Source organism: Triturus cristatus, chromosome 4_2 (genome assembly GCF_964204655.1).
Source record: "Triturus cristatus chromosome 4_2, aTriCri1.1, whole genome shotgun sequence".
NCBI classification, from domain to species: Eukaryota; Metazoa; Chordata; class Amphibia; order Caudata; family Salamandridae; genus Triturus; species Triturus cristatus.
The window spans coordinates 960,538,577-960,554,296 of NC_140586.1; the positions used below are offsets into that span (position 1 = coordinate 960,538,577).

At 50.4% G+C, this 15,720-nt stretch overlaps 1 protein-coding gene across 9 annotated transcripts in view; it reads left to right on the forward strand.

The window, feature by feature from the left end:
• Positions 1–15,720, forward strand: part of LOC146839127 (uncharacterized) — a 239,364-nt gene that overhangs the window by 122,408 nt on the left and 101,236 nt on the right. For 8 of the 9 annotated variants that reach the window (XM_085603141.1, XM_085603135.1, XM_085603139.1 and 5 more), the window contains one exon: positions 9,931–10,002. The exons of the other annotated variant lie outside the window; for it this stretch is intronic. In XM_085603141.1, coding sequence (XP_085459267.1) covers positions 9,931–10,002 — 72 coding nt within the window. The remainder of the gene's footprint in view (positions 1–9,930; positions 10,003–15,720) is intronic. 9 annotated transcript variants of the gene reach the window in all.

Here is a 15,720-nt window from a genome sequence, read left to right on the forward strand (position 1 = left end):
TGATAAAGCGAGCTTTTTACATGCTTGATATGACAAGAGCGCAAAAAACATTCAAATTCTGAACTAATAAACTGTGTTCCATTGTCTGTAACAACTGTACCAGGAAACCCTTCCCTCAAGAAAACCTCCTTTAAAAAAGAGATCACAGAACGTGAGGAAGAATCCTTCACAACCTTAATTTCAGGCCATTTTGACGAATAGTCAATCAAGACAAAAATGAATCGACACCCCCCAGGCAATATCTCCATAGGTCCCATTATATCCAGACCAACCTTAGACCAAGGTTCTAAAGGACATTCTATGGGAAGAAGAGGAGGAGTTGTCACCTTCAAACCCTTATCAGCTGAACGACAAATCACACAGTCATCAATAAGTTGATTGATATCACCATCCATAGCAGGCCACCAAAAAGACTGGCGAACCCTTCGCTTAGTAAGCGTAGCACCCAGATGACCCTCATGTGCTTTAGACATAATACTCTTCCTGAGACTATGAGGAGCAACAAGCTTGTCCCCACGCAACAGTACACCATCCTCCACAGAGATTTCAGACGCTACTTTCCAAAACGGTTGTAAAGACTGAGGGAGCACACGCTCATTTGGCCACCCAGATTTAACTAAATCACACACACGCTGCAAAACTTGATCCTCACTTTGTGCCTTTACCCATTCATCAACCGAGTCAAAACCATGCTCATGAAGATCCACAGAAGCTACAAAACAATCTTCAGAGTCATCATCCCCAACCTCACAATCACCCAACTGTGAAGTGTCAAAAGGAAAACGCGATAAATAATCCGCTCTAAGGTTTCTACCACCAGAAATATGCTGCACATCAAATTGATACTGCATAAGTCGAGAAACCATACGAAGTATCCGTGGGGAGCATGATTTTCCAGAACACGAACTCAAAATACTAACAAGAGGTTTATGATCAGTTTTCAGAGTGAAACGTTTTCCCCAAATGTATCGTCGGAACTTTTCAACAGCCCACAAGCATGAAAGAAGTTCCTTCTCAATCACAGAATAATGTGACTCTGCATCTCTCAACACTCTGGATGCAAACTCAACAGTATTTTCCCCACAGGAAGAGTCTTGAGTTAAAACAGCTCCCAAACCAACCTGGCTTGCATCAACTATGATACAAGTGGCAAGAGTAGGATCAAAAGGTTTAAGGGCCCCTCCCTTAACAAGTGACGATTTCACAAATTGTAGGGCAAACTCACACTCATCAGACCAAGCAAAGGTCGTCCCCTTGCATAAAAGAGAACTGATCGGACGAACAATAGTAGCATAATTCGGGACAAACTTGGAATAGTATTCCAGCAATCCAAGCAGCGATTTTACTCCAGCCTTGTCCGAAGGTGATGGAGCATTAGTGATAGCATCGAGTAAGCCTTGCCTAGGCCTAATACCATCACTTGAAATCAAATGTCCAAGATATTCAATTTCATCACAGAGAAATTTGCATTTCTCCGATTTAACAACCACCCCTTGATTCTTTAGCACATCAAAAACTTTCTTGAGCAGTTCATCGTGTGAGGGGATATCTTTTGAGTGGATTAAAATATCGTCCTGAAAAACAAGAACCCCACTAATCCCACCTAAAATGTTTTGCATCACCCTCTGAAACACTGACGCTGCAGAGGCAAGACCAAATGGCATTCTTTTATACTGAAAAGTGCCAAGAGGTGAAATAAATGCAGTAAGATGACGAGAGGAAGGATCTAATTCAACCTGATGATAGGCACTTGCAAGATCTAGTTTTGAAAAATACCTCGACCCCTTCACACTTGATAAAAGATCAGAGATCTTAGGTAACGGGTGGGAGTCGACCCAGATCTCCTTATTAAGAGACCTCAAGTCCACACAGACCCGAAGCTTGCCACACCTTTTCCGGGCTACCACCAAGGGAGAAAGCCAAAGTGAGGACTCCGTTGGCTCAATAATTCCCTGTTTACATAACATTTTAAGTTCCTTGTCCAAATCATCCCTCACACTAAAGGGAACACCTCTCAATTTGTGTTTTACTGGAAGAGCACCTTTCTTTACTATAATTTTATGTTGAAAACCCTTAATTGTGCCCAAACTTTCCCCAAAAACAGAAGGATAACGTTCTTTCCAACTACCCAATAGTTGATCCTCAGTAATCACTAAAACCTGTTCACTTGTACCTGGTCTGAGTACCATTCTGAATAATCCTTGATGGTACCAACCAAGAATGTTAAGACCCTTTACAGCAACGTAAATTTTTCCAGAAATTTTCCTGTCTTTAAAGACAAGTTCGTCTTCAAAAAAACCCAAGAGGTCAATTTTCCGTCCCTCATACGAGACTGGGGAGCGATCAGGGGGTTGAAGATGTCTATCACCCCATGTATCATTAAACAACTTTTGAGTAATCATAGTAATTCTAGCCCCTGAATCAATCAAAAGCTGTAGGGATTTGCCGCCTACTATAATCTCTTCAACAGGATCTACACATTCACCAGAATCATTAACATTAGCCACCATATCATGAACATCAGTGACCACAGAGATTATTTCAGGATCAGAATCTTGATCCGATTCAACAATACAAGCAACAGATTTGAGTGGTTTTTTCCTCTTCATACAGACTTTAGCGAAATGTCCATATTTTTTGCAATAATTGCACATGACATTTGCTCCTGGGCACTTTGATCCTTTTTGGTGTGGTGGATTTCCACACCGGTAACACATGTTCTTTGAAAATTGTGCTTGATAAACACTGTTTCCTCCGCCAATGTCTTTTCGTGAACTGATCTTTGTCGATGATGATTTTGACGAATTCAGTTTATCTTTACTTTGAGACGTAATAACATTAACAGATTCTGCAACATTCTCCTCCAGTTCTTTCAAAGAAGTTACTGAAGTCTCAATACTTTTAGCTATTTTTATAGTTTCGTCAAGAGTGGGATTGGCTAGAGACAGAAGTTTCTGACGGATCTGTTTATCTATGCAGTGGCAAACAAACTGATCACGGATCAATTGGTCAGTAAAATTTTCAAACTGACATAGAGAAGCAAAATTGCGTAGAACTGAAATATACGAATCCACATCTTCAGTGTCACTCTGTTTGCGTTTGAAGAATTTGTGTCGTAACACCATTAGACTGGGTTTCTTGTCAAATCTTAACTTGAGTTTTGCAACAGTATCTTGAAACGCATCAACAACTTCATCAGGAGCATAACTGATTTCAGGAAGATGCTTGAAAATAGAACGTCCTTCGAAACCAAGAGCATGTAGAAGAAGAAATTTTCTTCTTTCACTAGAAAACCTAGATGCTCCAATGGCACCCAGGTAGGTCTGAAATGCATCAAACCACACCTCCCACCTAACCGGAGGTTCACCTGGCGCTTCTAAAAATGATGGAGGCGGAGCTACAGATTGCATGCTGTTGACCAAAAAAAAAAAATATGTCTAATTAAAAAAACATTTTACCATTCACAGCCTTAGAATGCATATATACTCTAGCATTAATAACAGTTGACAATAAAACAGAACTGCAGCAAAACCATTTTAAAAAACAAAAAATTTAGATAATAAAATGTTTCACTACAGTCCTAATTTTGCCAAATGTTTCACAATATAGACAAAGGAAATGTGAACCTAACATAAATACATACTTTTTTAAAAAAAAATAAACATGCTCTTTTAATGCTCTAAATCTCTTTTTTTTTTTTAACAAACAAACATACGTGTCAATTTTCTTGTTTAACACAGCTGATGCCTTTCAAACGCAAAACTGCAGTAACTTTGCAAAACGAGCTGAACGTCGTAGAAAAAACAGTACTAGAAATGCCTTTAAATATAAAAACAACTGAGACGGAGTTTAGACGTGCCAATCGTCGTGATTGGCTGAACTGAAACTGACGAGGCTCTAGAAATGCCGTTGCGCGTCGTACACATTGATGACGCGATGTCCCAACAAACTCTGACTGAAATGCTGCGGAGTTTAGACGTGCCAATCGTCGTGATTGGCTGAACTGAAACTGACGAGGCTCTAAAAATGCCGTTGCGCGTCGTCCACGTTGATGACGCTATGTCCCAACAAACTCTGACTGAAATTCTGCGGCCTAGGTCAGGCAGATCAGGCGAGACGAAGCCAACAACCGTTGTTGCGCAGGTGCAAGGATCGGCCAGCAGCTTTAGGTTTACTGCGCAAAACAGGACAACACAACGTTTCTCCACATACACGGGAATGAGCGTCGTGCAAGGTAGGAAAATAGTCTCAACTGGCACGGAGTGGCCTCTTGTAATTTAAATATGTCAACAGTCATCCGCTCTGCGCATCTCGGACAGAAGACTATGCGGTAGCAGCGAAAGGAAATAATCCTTTTTTTTAACAAATAAATAGTCTTACCGCAATTCGTCTTCAAATAAATAGAGCTTGTAAGTCAGCTTTGCGCGCGTAGTCCGGGACGTTTCTGTGTAGCACTGGATCGTCGCCACAATAATAGTAGTAATTAAGTTCCACAATGTTGATAGTGCTGAATGAAATTTATTCAGGTTACAGCTACACAGAAGACAGGAGCACGGTGAAGGGCTGGCTTCTCCACCAACAGCTCCACAAACTGTCTTACTCAACACTGACAATGAGTTGCCTAGCAACACTTAAGATTCTATGACAGAGTCTACTCTGTCAAACCAAGCTAAAGAGGTGAGATATAACACAATTGTTGTTTGAAAGTGACCGCTTTTTGGGTGGTCACCTCCAGTTATTCATTTTTGGGGGACTCACTTGCTGGTAACCTTGAACTCTTACACTTGGGACACCACTATCCAGGGCCGCACTCTAAACCCTAAAATATCTCAAAATTGGCTCAGAACCTGATTTGCACTTTGAACTTTCTTGTAAGATCATAGTATATGGTGCAGAAATACACCTTAACAGCATGGGAAGTTAAATGGCACTTCTGAACTGCAGCATATGTTGTGCCGTCCGCTACGGTGGCAGTGAAGACATGGCGTTAGGCCTACCCTGTGCAGCTTGACCGCCGCAGCCTGAACCCTTTTCCACAGACCCGTCAAGATCACTGTTTTGACCTGTAGGAAAACCTGATTTTTTAAATATTAAATAAGTCAACGCTAATCGCACCTTGCTGCTCACAAGGTATGGTGCATAACACGTTGGAGCTGAACATGTGCAACATTAGAAATGACTTGTTCACCCAGTGACTGGGCCCAAAACCACATTATCGCTGATCATGGTATGACTGGCACGTACATAGTTAAATTCATAACGTTTGACCTGCACCAGCTACGGATGCCATTGAAGTGCCTATTTTATATTTAATAAGTATGAAATCTAATGTCAAAGTCACATATTTTATTACATTTATGGGAAATTTAATTTTAGGTATTTGCCACTGGTCCGCTGCTCACTTTCAATGAAAGCCCTCTTGCTGCCTGTTGTGTCCCTGTATCCACACAGGTGGTCAGCCAACTGTCCTTCAAGTCCACCTCTTTGTCCCGGGTACAAGAGAAAGTGGATGCAGTCCTTCAGAGCTCCTCTCAGGTCACAGACAGCAGGTCCAGTCCTTTCCTCTAAAACTCCAGAGCCCCAGCAGGACCAACCTGCTTCAAGTATCTGGCCTTCAGTTTCACTGCGATGGCTACAATTTCAATGGCAACCCACTGAAAGCAGGACTTAACATCCCAAAAAGTGACAAAGTTCTGCGTTAAGACCTAGAAATGTTTCCAGATTTTTTTAACATCCAGACTTTTACCAGGGCCAGCCTACTTGTTATATCCGACGGGACTCCATCGCAGTCAGCCTCAAATTGTGCCCCCTCGTGTTGGACAGTGTGAGGTTGCATCTCACGCTCAGAGCGGATTCAGGTCCATCCTTGTGTTGGACATTGTGTCGTTGCACATACGACTCAGAGAGGGTTCAGCTCTACCCTTGTGTTGGACAGTGTGTCATTTTCCTCAACCTCAGAGAGGGTTCAGCTCTACCCTTGTGCTGGACAGTGTATCATGGCATCTCAAGCTGAGAGAGGGTTCAGCTCTACCCTTGTGTTGGACAGTGTGTCGTTGCACCTCAGGCTTGGAGAGATTTCAGATGTACCCTTGTGTTGGACAGTGTGTCGCTGCACCTCAGTCTCAGAGAGGGTTCAGCTCTACCCTTGTGTTGGACAGTGTGTCATTTTCCTCAACCTCAGAGAGGGTTCAGCTCTACCCTTGTGCTGGACAGTGTATCATGGCATCTCAGGCTCAGAGAGGGTTCAGGTCCACCCTTGTGTTGGACAGTGTGTCGTTGCACCTCAGGCTTGGAGAGATTTCAGATGTACCCTTGTGTTGGATAGTGTGTCACTGCACCTCAGTCTCAGAGAGGGTTCAGCTCTACCCTTGTACTGGACAGTGTGTCATTGCTCCTCAACGAGGGTTCAGGTCCACCCTTGTGTTGGACAGCGTGTCGTTGCACCTCAGGCTCAGAGAGGGTTCAGGTCCACCCTTGTGTTGGACAGCGTGTCGTTGCCCCTCAGACACAGAAAGGGTTCAGGTCCACCCTTGTGTTGGACAGTGTGTTGTTGCACCTCAGGCTCAGAGAGAGTTCAGCTTTACCCTTGTGCTTGGCAGTGTCGTTGCACCTCCGGCTCAGAGAGACTTCAGCTCTACCCTTCTGATGGACAGCGTGTCGTTGCACCTCAGGCTCAGAGATGGTTCTGGTCCACCCTTGTGTTGGACATTGTGTCATTGCACCTCAGGCTCAAAGAGGGTTCAGCTCTACCCTTGTGTTGGACAGCGCGTCGTTGCACCTTCGGCTCAGGGAGAGTTCAGGTCTACCGTTGCGTTGAACAGTGGCATTGCATCTCTGGCTCAGAAATGGTTCAGGTATACGCTTGGTTTGGACAGTTTTTCATTGAGTCTCCCTGCTTTTCCCTCGTTTTCATTGCTTTCTCTTTGCTTTTTCCTTCGTTTTTGAGCGCCATCTCCCTGCTTTACCTTCATTTTCACTTTTCTCCCTGCTTTTTCTCCTGTTTTCTGAGTGCCTTCTTGCTGTTTCCTCCTTATTGCTTTCTCCTTGTTTTTTTCCTCATTGCCACTCCCGCCTCTCACCTGTTTTTCCCACCTTCTGGTTAGCCCCGTCCACTGCCTCCCAGCGCTCTTCCCTCCTACCAGGACCTCCTCAATGGAGGCCGCAGCGCGAACCCATTGTGCAGGTTCCAGGTCCATCTCTTCCTGTGTGGCTGCATAGCTCTCGCTCCTGTCCTCTTGCTTTTTCCCTGGTTTTTGAGTGCTTTCTCCTTAATTTTCCCTCATTTTCACTGCTTTCTTCTTGCTTGTCCCTCATTTTCACTGCCTTCTCCTTGCTTTTTCTCCCGTTTTTGAGTGCCTTCTACCTGCTTTATCCTAATTTTCACTGCTTTTCCCCCCATTTTTTGAGTGCATTCTGCTTGATTTTTCCCTCCTTTTCACTGCTTTCTCCTTGCTTTTCCCTCCTTTTCACTGCTTTCTCCTTGCTTTTTTGCCTGTTTTTGAGTGCCCTCTCCTTGTTTTAATGTCATTTTTCACTGCTTTCACCTTGCTTTTGCCCCTTGTTTTTTTTAGTTCTCCCTCATTGCTTTTCTCTCGTTTTCATTCCTTTTTCCTTGTTTTTTCCTTCTATACTTTGACTGATCCCAACAAGAACCCAGCCTCAGGATACCCTCACAGGTGATTAGCCGCGCTCTATAAATTCGAGTTGATTGATTAATTGATTGATTGACTTCATTGGAAAGGGTTCTGATCTCCAGTCGTGCCCGAGGGATTCCTCTGTCTTGCGCCCAGGTTGCCCACATGCCAACATCTTCACGTCTGAAGAGCCAAAGAAGATCCTCTGGCTTCTTTTTAGAGAGTCCAGCAGGTTGCGCTCCCTGCACTAGCTGACGCTTCTTTCAAATTACAGGCCCCACTTGTCCAGATTTGCCTTGATTATATTCTGTACGACTGAGCCCAGACATGAGTGTGGCCCACATTCTTTCTTAGCCAAAACAGACCTTCACAGGGCCACAGTGATTTCTTTTCACAATGTTCTAGAGTCGTATACTAGAGATCACAACATCCTGTCTCTGATTGGGGGCATAGAATGAGTGAACGTAGCTGGTGGAGTTTGACACATTTTACCATTCACTTGACATGTTTACCATGCCTTCTGGTTGTCTTCTCTGTAGGCCAATTTGTCTTATAACTATGGACTTGTTCTACTGTCAGCCCCCTCTGTACATACGCTCCTTGAGCAACTTTCCTAACTTTGGTACAAGCTAAAGCAGTGAGGCGCAGTTAGGTGGGACCAATATGGAAGGGGTTGGGTGGACCAGTAGACCTTCCTTCCATGTTCATTCTTGTAGCGCTTGGAGGGAGTGCCCTTTACTCTGGAGGGTGAGTGACACCTGTTCTCTGCAGACATTGATTGGGTTAACTTGCTCCATGAGGTCCTTGTGTTTTTGACAGCAGTTTAGCGGGGATTGAGGTGCCCGTATTCTTGATTTTGACAATCAGCACTATTTTGCAACATGCTCTGGGTCAAAGGAGACCGCAGGTGACCGCACCGCTAGTGTGTGTTTCAAACTTGTGTGTGCGTTCCCATGACCGTTTCTGCACATCCATCGGCCAATGCTTCCCCTACAGACAATCCATATTGACTATTGGCTTTGTATTCTTTTCTGTAAATAGTTCAATGCTGTGGGAATGGGTTTCCTACTTTTTTCCAACCCCAAATTATAGTATTAACCAGGATTTTGAATCCGTGTAGTTTTACTAATGAGTACACGAGGGCAGCCTCACTTGTGACCCATCACTGCATATACTACCATTGTTTTGAATAACATTGTGCTAGAACTTGTGTTTTTAATGGAAACACTGCATTTAGGCCTCACATTTACTAGACAAGCTACAAACCTGCTTGTATAAGGTCGGATTTACTACTTTAATGCCAAAGAACACTTTACATGTCAGTGCTGAGGCTGTGGCTGCTTCTCAGCTCATATAATACATTTTTCTGCAGTTAAGCGTGGTGAAAGGTTTCTCTAGAGGCTGCCTGTACAGACTTATACAACTATTTTGTAAAATGTCCATATGCCGAAGTGGTTACCTATGCCTAGGTAAAGGCACATGCAGCGAGGATCTATTGTGCAGTTCCTTACAACCCAAAAGGAAAACACTGGCTACCGACGTGCATAACAACTCTGTTGAATAATGGATTTCCTACACTTGGTCCCTCACTCAGGTGAAAACAGACGGAAAATAAACCATCCTCAATGTTGTTGTCTGTGCTATGATAATAATAAAGCACACAGGCTGTTTGTACAAACCAAGGTGGCATTTGTCTGTTCTGTGTTTAATTGGACACCTAAAACCATAACTTCACATCTGTTCTGGGGGGCTGTTCCTCTGACCGATCCCAAGACGATGTGACTTGGTTCCTCTGCCTTCCTCCTTGTCTCTAGAGGGTGGGGTGCTGTGTCCTGCTCCCTTCCTCCTTGTCTCTAGAGGGTGGGGTGCTGTGCCCTGCTTCCTTTTGTCCTCTCTCAGCAGAGCAAGCCACCAGGATCTGCTCATATTTCTGCCACAGTCTCCAAACTAGATAACCCCTCTCGTACCATGTGCTTCATTATGCTTTTAGAAGCATGACTTTGTAGATTCCGCAGGTCATCTCTTGCCTGCCAGTAGCCACACGGAGGACTCTACGTCCTGTGGCTGCATCAACGCAGAGTAGATACCGATAACCTGTTGGCATCTTTGGTTTCTTCATGACTATCCTTTAACATCACCTTGTCCTAATGTTGCTAATCTCTTAGAAAGAATATTATTGGTGTAAAATTGTATGTTTGTAATGGATGAAACTCACTTTGTATAAACCTGTATCTGTCGATAACTTGTTTTACCTGATTTTCTTTTCGTAATACTGCTATTTGATTGAGGAAATTAGAAGAGCCAGCACCAACTTTTATTGATCATCATGGTGCGGAAATCGAAGAAAGTGGAGCCGGCCCCGACTTGGGTAAGTCCTAAATGGTTGCACGTCTTGTGTTGGACAATGTGCAGTTGTTTCAAAGTGACCCCTTTTTGAGTGGTCACCTGGTATTTCTCAAACTGGGACATTACTATCCAGTGCCCGGTGTACACGCTCTGAACCCTAAAATATCTAAAAATTGGCTCAAAAACTGATTTGCACTTTGAACTTTCTTGTAAGATCATAGTATATGGTGCATGTTGGAAGGCGGACCCCGAGGGAGTCGGAGAGACCACCCAGGGGGGCCCCCACACTGTACGAAGTAGCCGAGCGCTGCGGAGAAGCCTCCTAGGAGGGGTCCTTCTCCTATACCGTACCAGCACAGTAACACCACCACACAGGACTCGAGACTGTTTATCAAGATGAGCAATTCTTTATCAGCATTTAGGAGGTTACGGTTATCGATATATACAAGGGGGGATCGAGGGATCCGCAAGAGTCTCAAAGTCTTTGGTAGGGACGGGGTAGCGGGACAGTCTTTGTTAGCGGCAGGGTACGAGGGTACCTTAGGCCCAGTTCTTGTTCCTCAAGCTGGAGGGACTCCGTGTCCCGGAGTGGTCGAGCCGCGATGGCGTCAGCAGGGCTCTGGTGATCAGTTCGTGGAGCTTGAGCCGCGACTAGGTCAGCAGGGCTTTAAAGTGGTTCAGTTCAGCTCGAGCCGCGACGACGTCAGCAGGGCTCTGGGGGAGGCTTCAGCGAGGTTGGGCCGCGACGGCGTCAGCAGGGCCCCGATGTTCCGTGAGGTTCCTTGTCTCAATAAGGTGGAGCCGCGACGCAGTCAGCTGGGCTCGTGGTATAGGGTCAAGCAAGAGTTCTTCTCCCCAGGGTCAGCCGCGATTCCATCAGCAGGGCTCGTGACTCCGGGATACAACTGCTGTTCCCTTGCGGGGTTGCCCCAGATATAGGTCTGGAGCCCTTTGATGTCCGGACCCTCGCGCCTGGGGGGGGCGGAGAGGCCGGGCTGGGAGAGGCCAGACGCCCAGCGGGAGAGGCGCCAGGCCCGGAGAGGCCGGAGGACGATCGCACCTAGGTGTGGGGGGACGGTGGGGGTCCCATCGAAACTCTCCTCCTCCGGGAGAGGTGAAGTGGCCATGTGGTGCCCCCTGGCCAGACCTTGGTGCCTCGATGTCGGGGCTTCGCTGGGGCCGAGGCCGGGGGGAGCCGGGTTGCGTGGGCTGGTGCGTGGAGCAAGCATGGGGGGAACCCCGAAGCGATGAGGGGTTCCTGTGCGGCCTGAAAAAGGGGGCCGCTGAGGCGGGTGTAGGTAAATGGATACAATCCAAGGGGGACCTCGAAGGGAGGAGAGGTCCCTGGCGGCCTGAAAGGGCGGCCCGTGTAGGCCGGTGCGGGGGACGAGCGCAAACCAAGAGGGTTAAGACCACGCCACGAGGCCGGGTCCAACAGGCGTCCCCCCCAGCCGAAGGCAGGGAGAGTCACCCATTTCCTTGGGGGTTCTCGTCGTCGAGGCGGAAGAAGCGGGACAGGCCGTCGGCGTTGGCGTGGTCACTGCCGGGCCGGTGTTCAACAGAGAAGTCCATCCCTTGCAGCGAGATGGACCATCGCAGCAGCTTGGGGTACTCGCCCCTCATTTGCATTAACCACCGCAAGGGCCGGTGGTCGGTCTGGACCCGGAAGTGGGTGCCGAAGAGATAGGGCCGGAGCTTTTTGAGGGCCCACACTACAGCGAAGGCCTCCCGCTCGATGGTGCTCCACGGCTGCTCCCGGGGCAGCAGCCGCCGGCTGATGAAGGCCACGGGTTTGTCGAGTCCCTCCAAATCTGCCTGGGACAGGACGGCCCCAATTCCATATTCGGAGGCGTCCGTCTGCACCACGAACTCCTTGCTGTAGTCAGGGGCCTGTAGCACGGGGGCCGTGCACATTGCCGTTTTGAGGGCCTCGAAGGCCGCCTGGCAGCGGGGGGTCCAGTGTACCTTCTTGGGCTGCTTTTTTGACGTGAGCTCTGTGAGGGGGCCGACAATGCTCCCATAGTCTCTGATGAATCGCCGGTAGTACCCGGTGAGGCCCAGGAAGGCCCGGACAGCTGTCTGGGTGGTGGGGGGTTCCCACGCCTGGATGGCATCAACTTTCGGTTGGAGGGGAGCCACCTGGCCGCTCCCTACTTGATGGCCCAGATAGGTCACCGATCCTTGGCCTATCTGGCATCTGCTGGCCTTGATCGTGAGCCCAGCCCTTTGGAGGGCGGTCAGGACTGCTTTGAGGTGCCCCAGGTGCTCAGCCCAGTGGCTGCTGTATACGGCAATGTCATCTAAATAAGCCGCGCTGAAGCCTCTAGCCCGGCCAGGACCTTGTTCACTAGTCTCTGGAAGGTGGCCGGGGCGTTCTTCATGCCGAAGGGCATCACCCGAAAGTGGTAGTGCCCGTCAGGGGTGGAGAAAGCGGATCTTTCTTGGGCACCGGGTGTGAGCTGGATCTGCCAGTACCCGGCGGTGAGGTCAAAAGTGCTCAGGTAGCGGGCTGCCCCTAAGCGGTTGATGAGCTCGTCGGCCCGGGGAAGAGGATGGGCATCGGTCTTGGTAACGGTGTTCAGGGCCCGGTAGTCCACACAAAATCGTAGCTCCGGGGGGGGTGCCTGGTGCGGCGGCTTTGGGCACCAGGACGACGGGACTGGCCCACGGGCTGTCGGAGGGCTCGATGACCCCGAGGGCCAGCATCTTCGCCACCTCAGCCTGGATGCAGGCCCGCACCCGGTCGGGTACTCTGTAGGCTCTGTGTCGCACGGGGGGCTGTCCCCAGTGTCGACGTCGTGGACACACCATGGAGTCACCCCCGGAGTGAGGGAGAAGAGGGCCGCAAAGGGCTGCAACAGTTGCTGACAGTCGTGGTGCTGTTCCGGGGTCAGGGAGGGGGCGAGTTGGACGCCTTCGATGGTCCCGTCGTGGTCGCTGGTCCGCAGGAGGTCGGGTAGGGGCTCGGAGTCGCCTTCGCCCCCGTCGTCGGTCGCTAGCAGTAGGCTTAGTTCAGTCCGGGCAAAGTGGGGTTTGAGCCGGTTAGCGTGCAGAACCCAGAGGGGGTTCCGGGGAGACTCCATGTCGATCAGGTAGGTGACAGGGCTCTTCTTTTCCACCACCTTGAAGGGCCCGGTCCATTTGTCCTGGAGGGCGCAGGGGTCAACCGGTGACATGACCCAGACCTGCTGGCCCGGCTCAAACTCGATGGTAGAGGCGTTTTGATCGTACCATCTTTTCATGTCCTCTTGGCTGGCCGCGAGGTTGGCTTCGGCCAGGGCTCGGAACCTTCGTGTCTGGTTGCGGAGGGTCAGGAGGTATCTGTAGACGTCGGGAGGGGCATCTCGGGGCTTCGTCTCCCAGCCCTCCTTGACCAGGCTGAGGGGTCCTCGGACTGGATGCCCGTACAACAATTCGAAAGGGCTGAACCCCAGGGACTTCTGCGGGACCTCCCGATAGGCAAACAGGAGGCATGGCAGCAGGACATCCCATCTCCGCCGTAGTGGCTCTTCCAGACCCTGGATCATGCCTTTTAAGGTTCTGTTGAACCGCTCGACCAGTCCGTTCCCCTGAGGGTGGTATGGGGTGGTGAACTTGTACGTGACCCCGCACTGCTGCCACAGGGACCGCATGTATTTAGAGATGAAGTTCGTACCTCGGTCGCTCACCACTTCCCGGGGGAACCCCACTCTCAAGAAGATCCCCATTAAGGCCCGGCCCACTACGGGGGTGTCACAGTTCGAAGCGGGATGGCCTCAGGGTACCTGGTTGCGTGGTCTACGAGGACCAGGATGAAGTGGTGACCCAGGGCGGTCTGGGGGTCCAGGGGCCCTACGATGTCTATTCCGACCCGTTCGAAGGGGGTGTTGACTGCTGGGAAGGGCTGGAGAGGGGCTTTGACCCGTCCCCCCGTCTTGCCGCTGGCTTGGCAGGTCTGGCAGGACCGGCAGTGGTTGTCCACGTCCCTCCGCATCCGGGGCCAGTAGAAGTGGGTCACCAGGTGGCTGTAGGTTTTGTCCTGCCCCAGGTGCCCAGCGAGGGGCACATCATGTGCCAGGTTAAGGAGGAACTCCCGGAACCGGAGGGGGACCACCAGCACTCGACTGGCCCCTAGTTCAGCAATCTTCTGCTCGCTGTACAGTAGTCCTTCAGCCCAATAGACCCAGTGGGTTCCGGTCTGGTCACCGTTGGCCTGCGAGGCCGCTTGTTGCCGGACTCCTTCAAGGGAGGGGCAGGTCTTTTGTTCCTGCAAGAACTGTTCTCTGGTGGGGCCCCCGTCGTGGCGCCATTGGGCAAGTTCCGGGAGTGTGCCGAGAGAGGCGATCTCGTCCGGGGGGGGGCACCGTGGATCTAGCACCGGTGTCCGCTTCTTCCTCGCTGGAGGCAGGCGGTGGCACGGGCCCTCGGGCTCGACGGTGTCGGCGGCCATGGACGAACGGGGGGCCTGGGCGGCCATGGACCGGGTGGTGGCGCAGGCCCATTCGGGTAGTCCTAGCATTCGGAGATGCTCTCGCTGCTCCACTTGAGCCCAGGGGGAACTCTCGAGGTCGGTCCCCAGGAGGCAGTCCACCGGAGCGTCGTCGCGGACAGTCACGTTCAGTATGCCCGTGTTAGACGGCGACCTCAGAGGAGCCCGGAAAGGGGGTCCTGACTACCCTGAGACCCACCCTCAAAGTGTCGTAGCCGGGCACTGGCGGGAGACTCCTCAGGAGGAGAAGTCTCGTATCGAGGATCGTACTTCTGGCACCACACGACACAGAAACACCACACCGTGCGTTCTTAGGAACCAATCTTTATCAAACAGGTTAGCACTGCAAATATGTACAAGGAGAGCACGGGCTCAATGAGTCTCGGAAAGGATAGGGGGTAGCGGGACAGTCTCTGACAAAAGGTTCAAGGCAAGGATGTACCCGGCGCACAGCTCACAATCCTCGAGCTGGGGGGTAGGCTGGTTGTCGTGGGGTCCGGCGGGACCAGTGGAGTCTGTGGAAGCCGCGAGTCACTCAGCGGGCTCAGGTACAAGTTCGGAGGTCTTACGATCTTCAGGGAGCCGCGAGTCACTCAGCAGGGCTCAGGTACAAGTTCGGAGGTCTTACGATCTTTAGGGAGCCGCGAGTCACTCAGCAGGGCTCAGGTACAGTTCGGAGGTCTTACGATCTTCAGGGAGCCGCGAGTCACTCAGCAGGGCTCAGGTACAGTTCGGAGGTCTTATGATCTTCAGGGAGCCGCGAGTCACTCAGCAGGGCTCAGGTGGTCTAAGTTCCAGGAGCCGCGACCGCGTCAGCAGGCTCTCGTTGTTCCAGCGTCGAATCTGCCGGACAGCCCCAGAGCACCCCTTGTTATAGGTCGACCCCTCTTTGATGTCCGGAGTCTGTGCAGGCAGGGGTCTTATCACCTGGGGTCGCTTGTCGGGGTTTCCTGCCATTGTCTTGTGATCTTTTCAGGGCCGGGTCGGGGAGGAGGCCCAGACACCCAGCAGGCGTGGAGCCAGCCCTCAGGGAGGCCGGAGGGCCGATCGAAACCCATCGTCCCAGGGGAGTTCAGAGGTGCGATAGAAACTGCTCCTCCCTCTCTCATCCCCTGGAAGTGTGATGTCCTCCAGCCGGAGTGGCGCCTCTAGGCCCGGGTCGCGCTGGGGCCGGGCGGCCATCTTGGTGCATGAAGTGGGCACGCGGACCCGGGGTGGCCGAAGGGAGAGAGGCCATGGACGAGGATGTCCGGGTCGGGTGCGTGTGTTCTG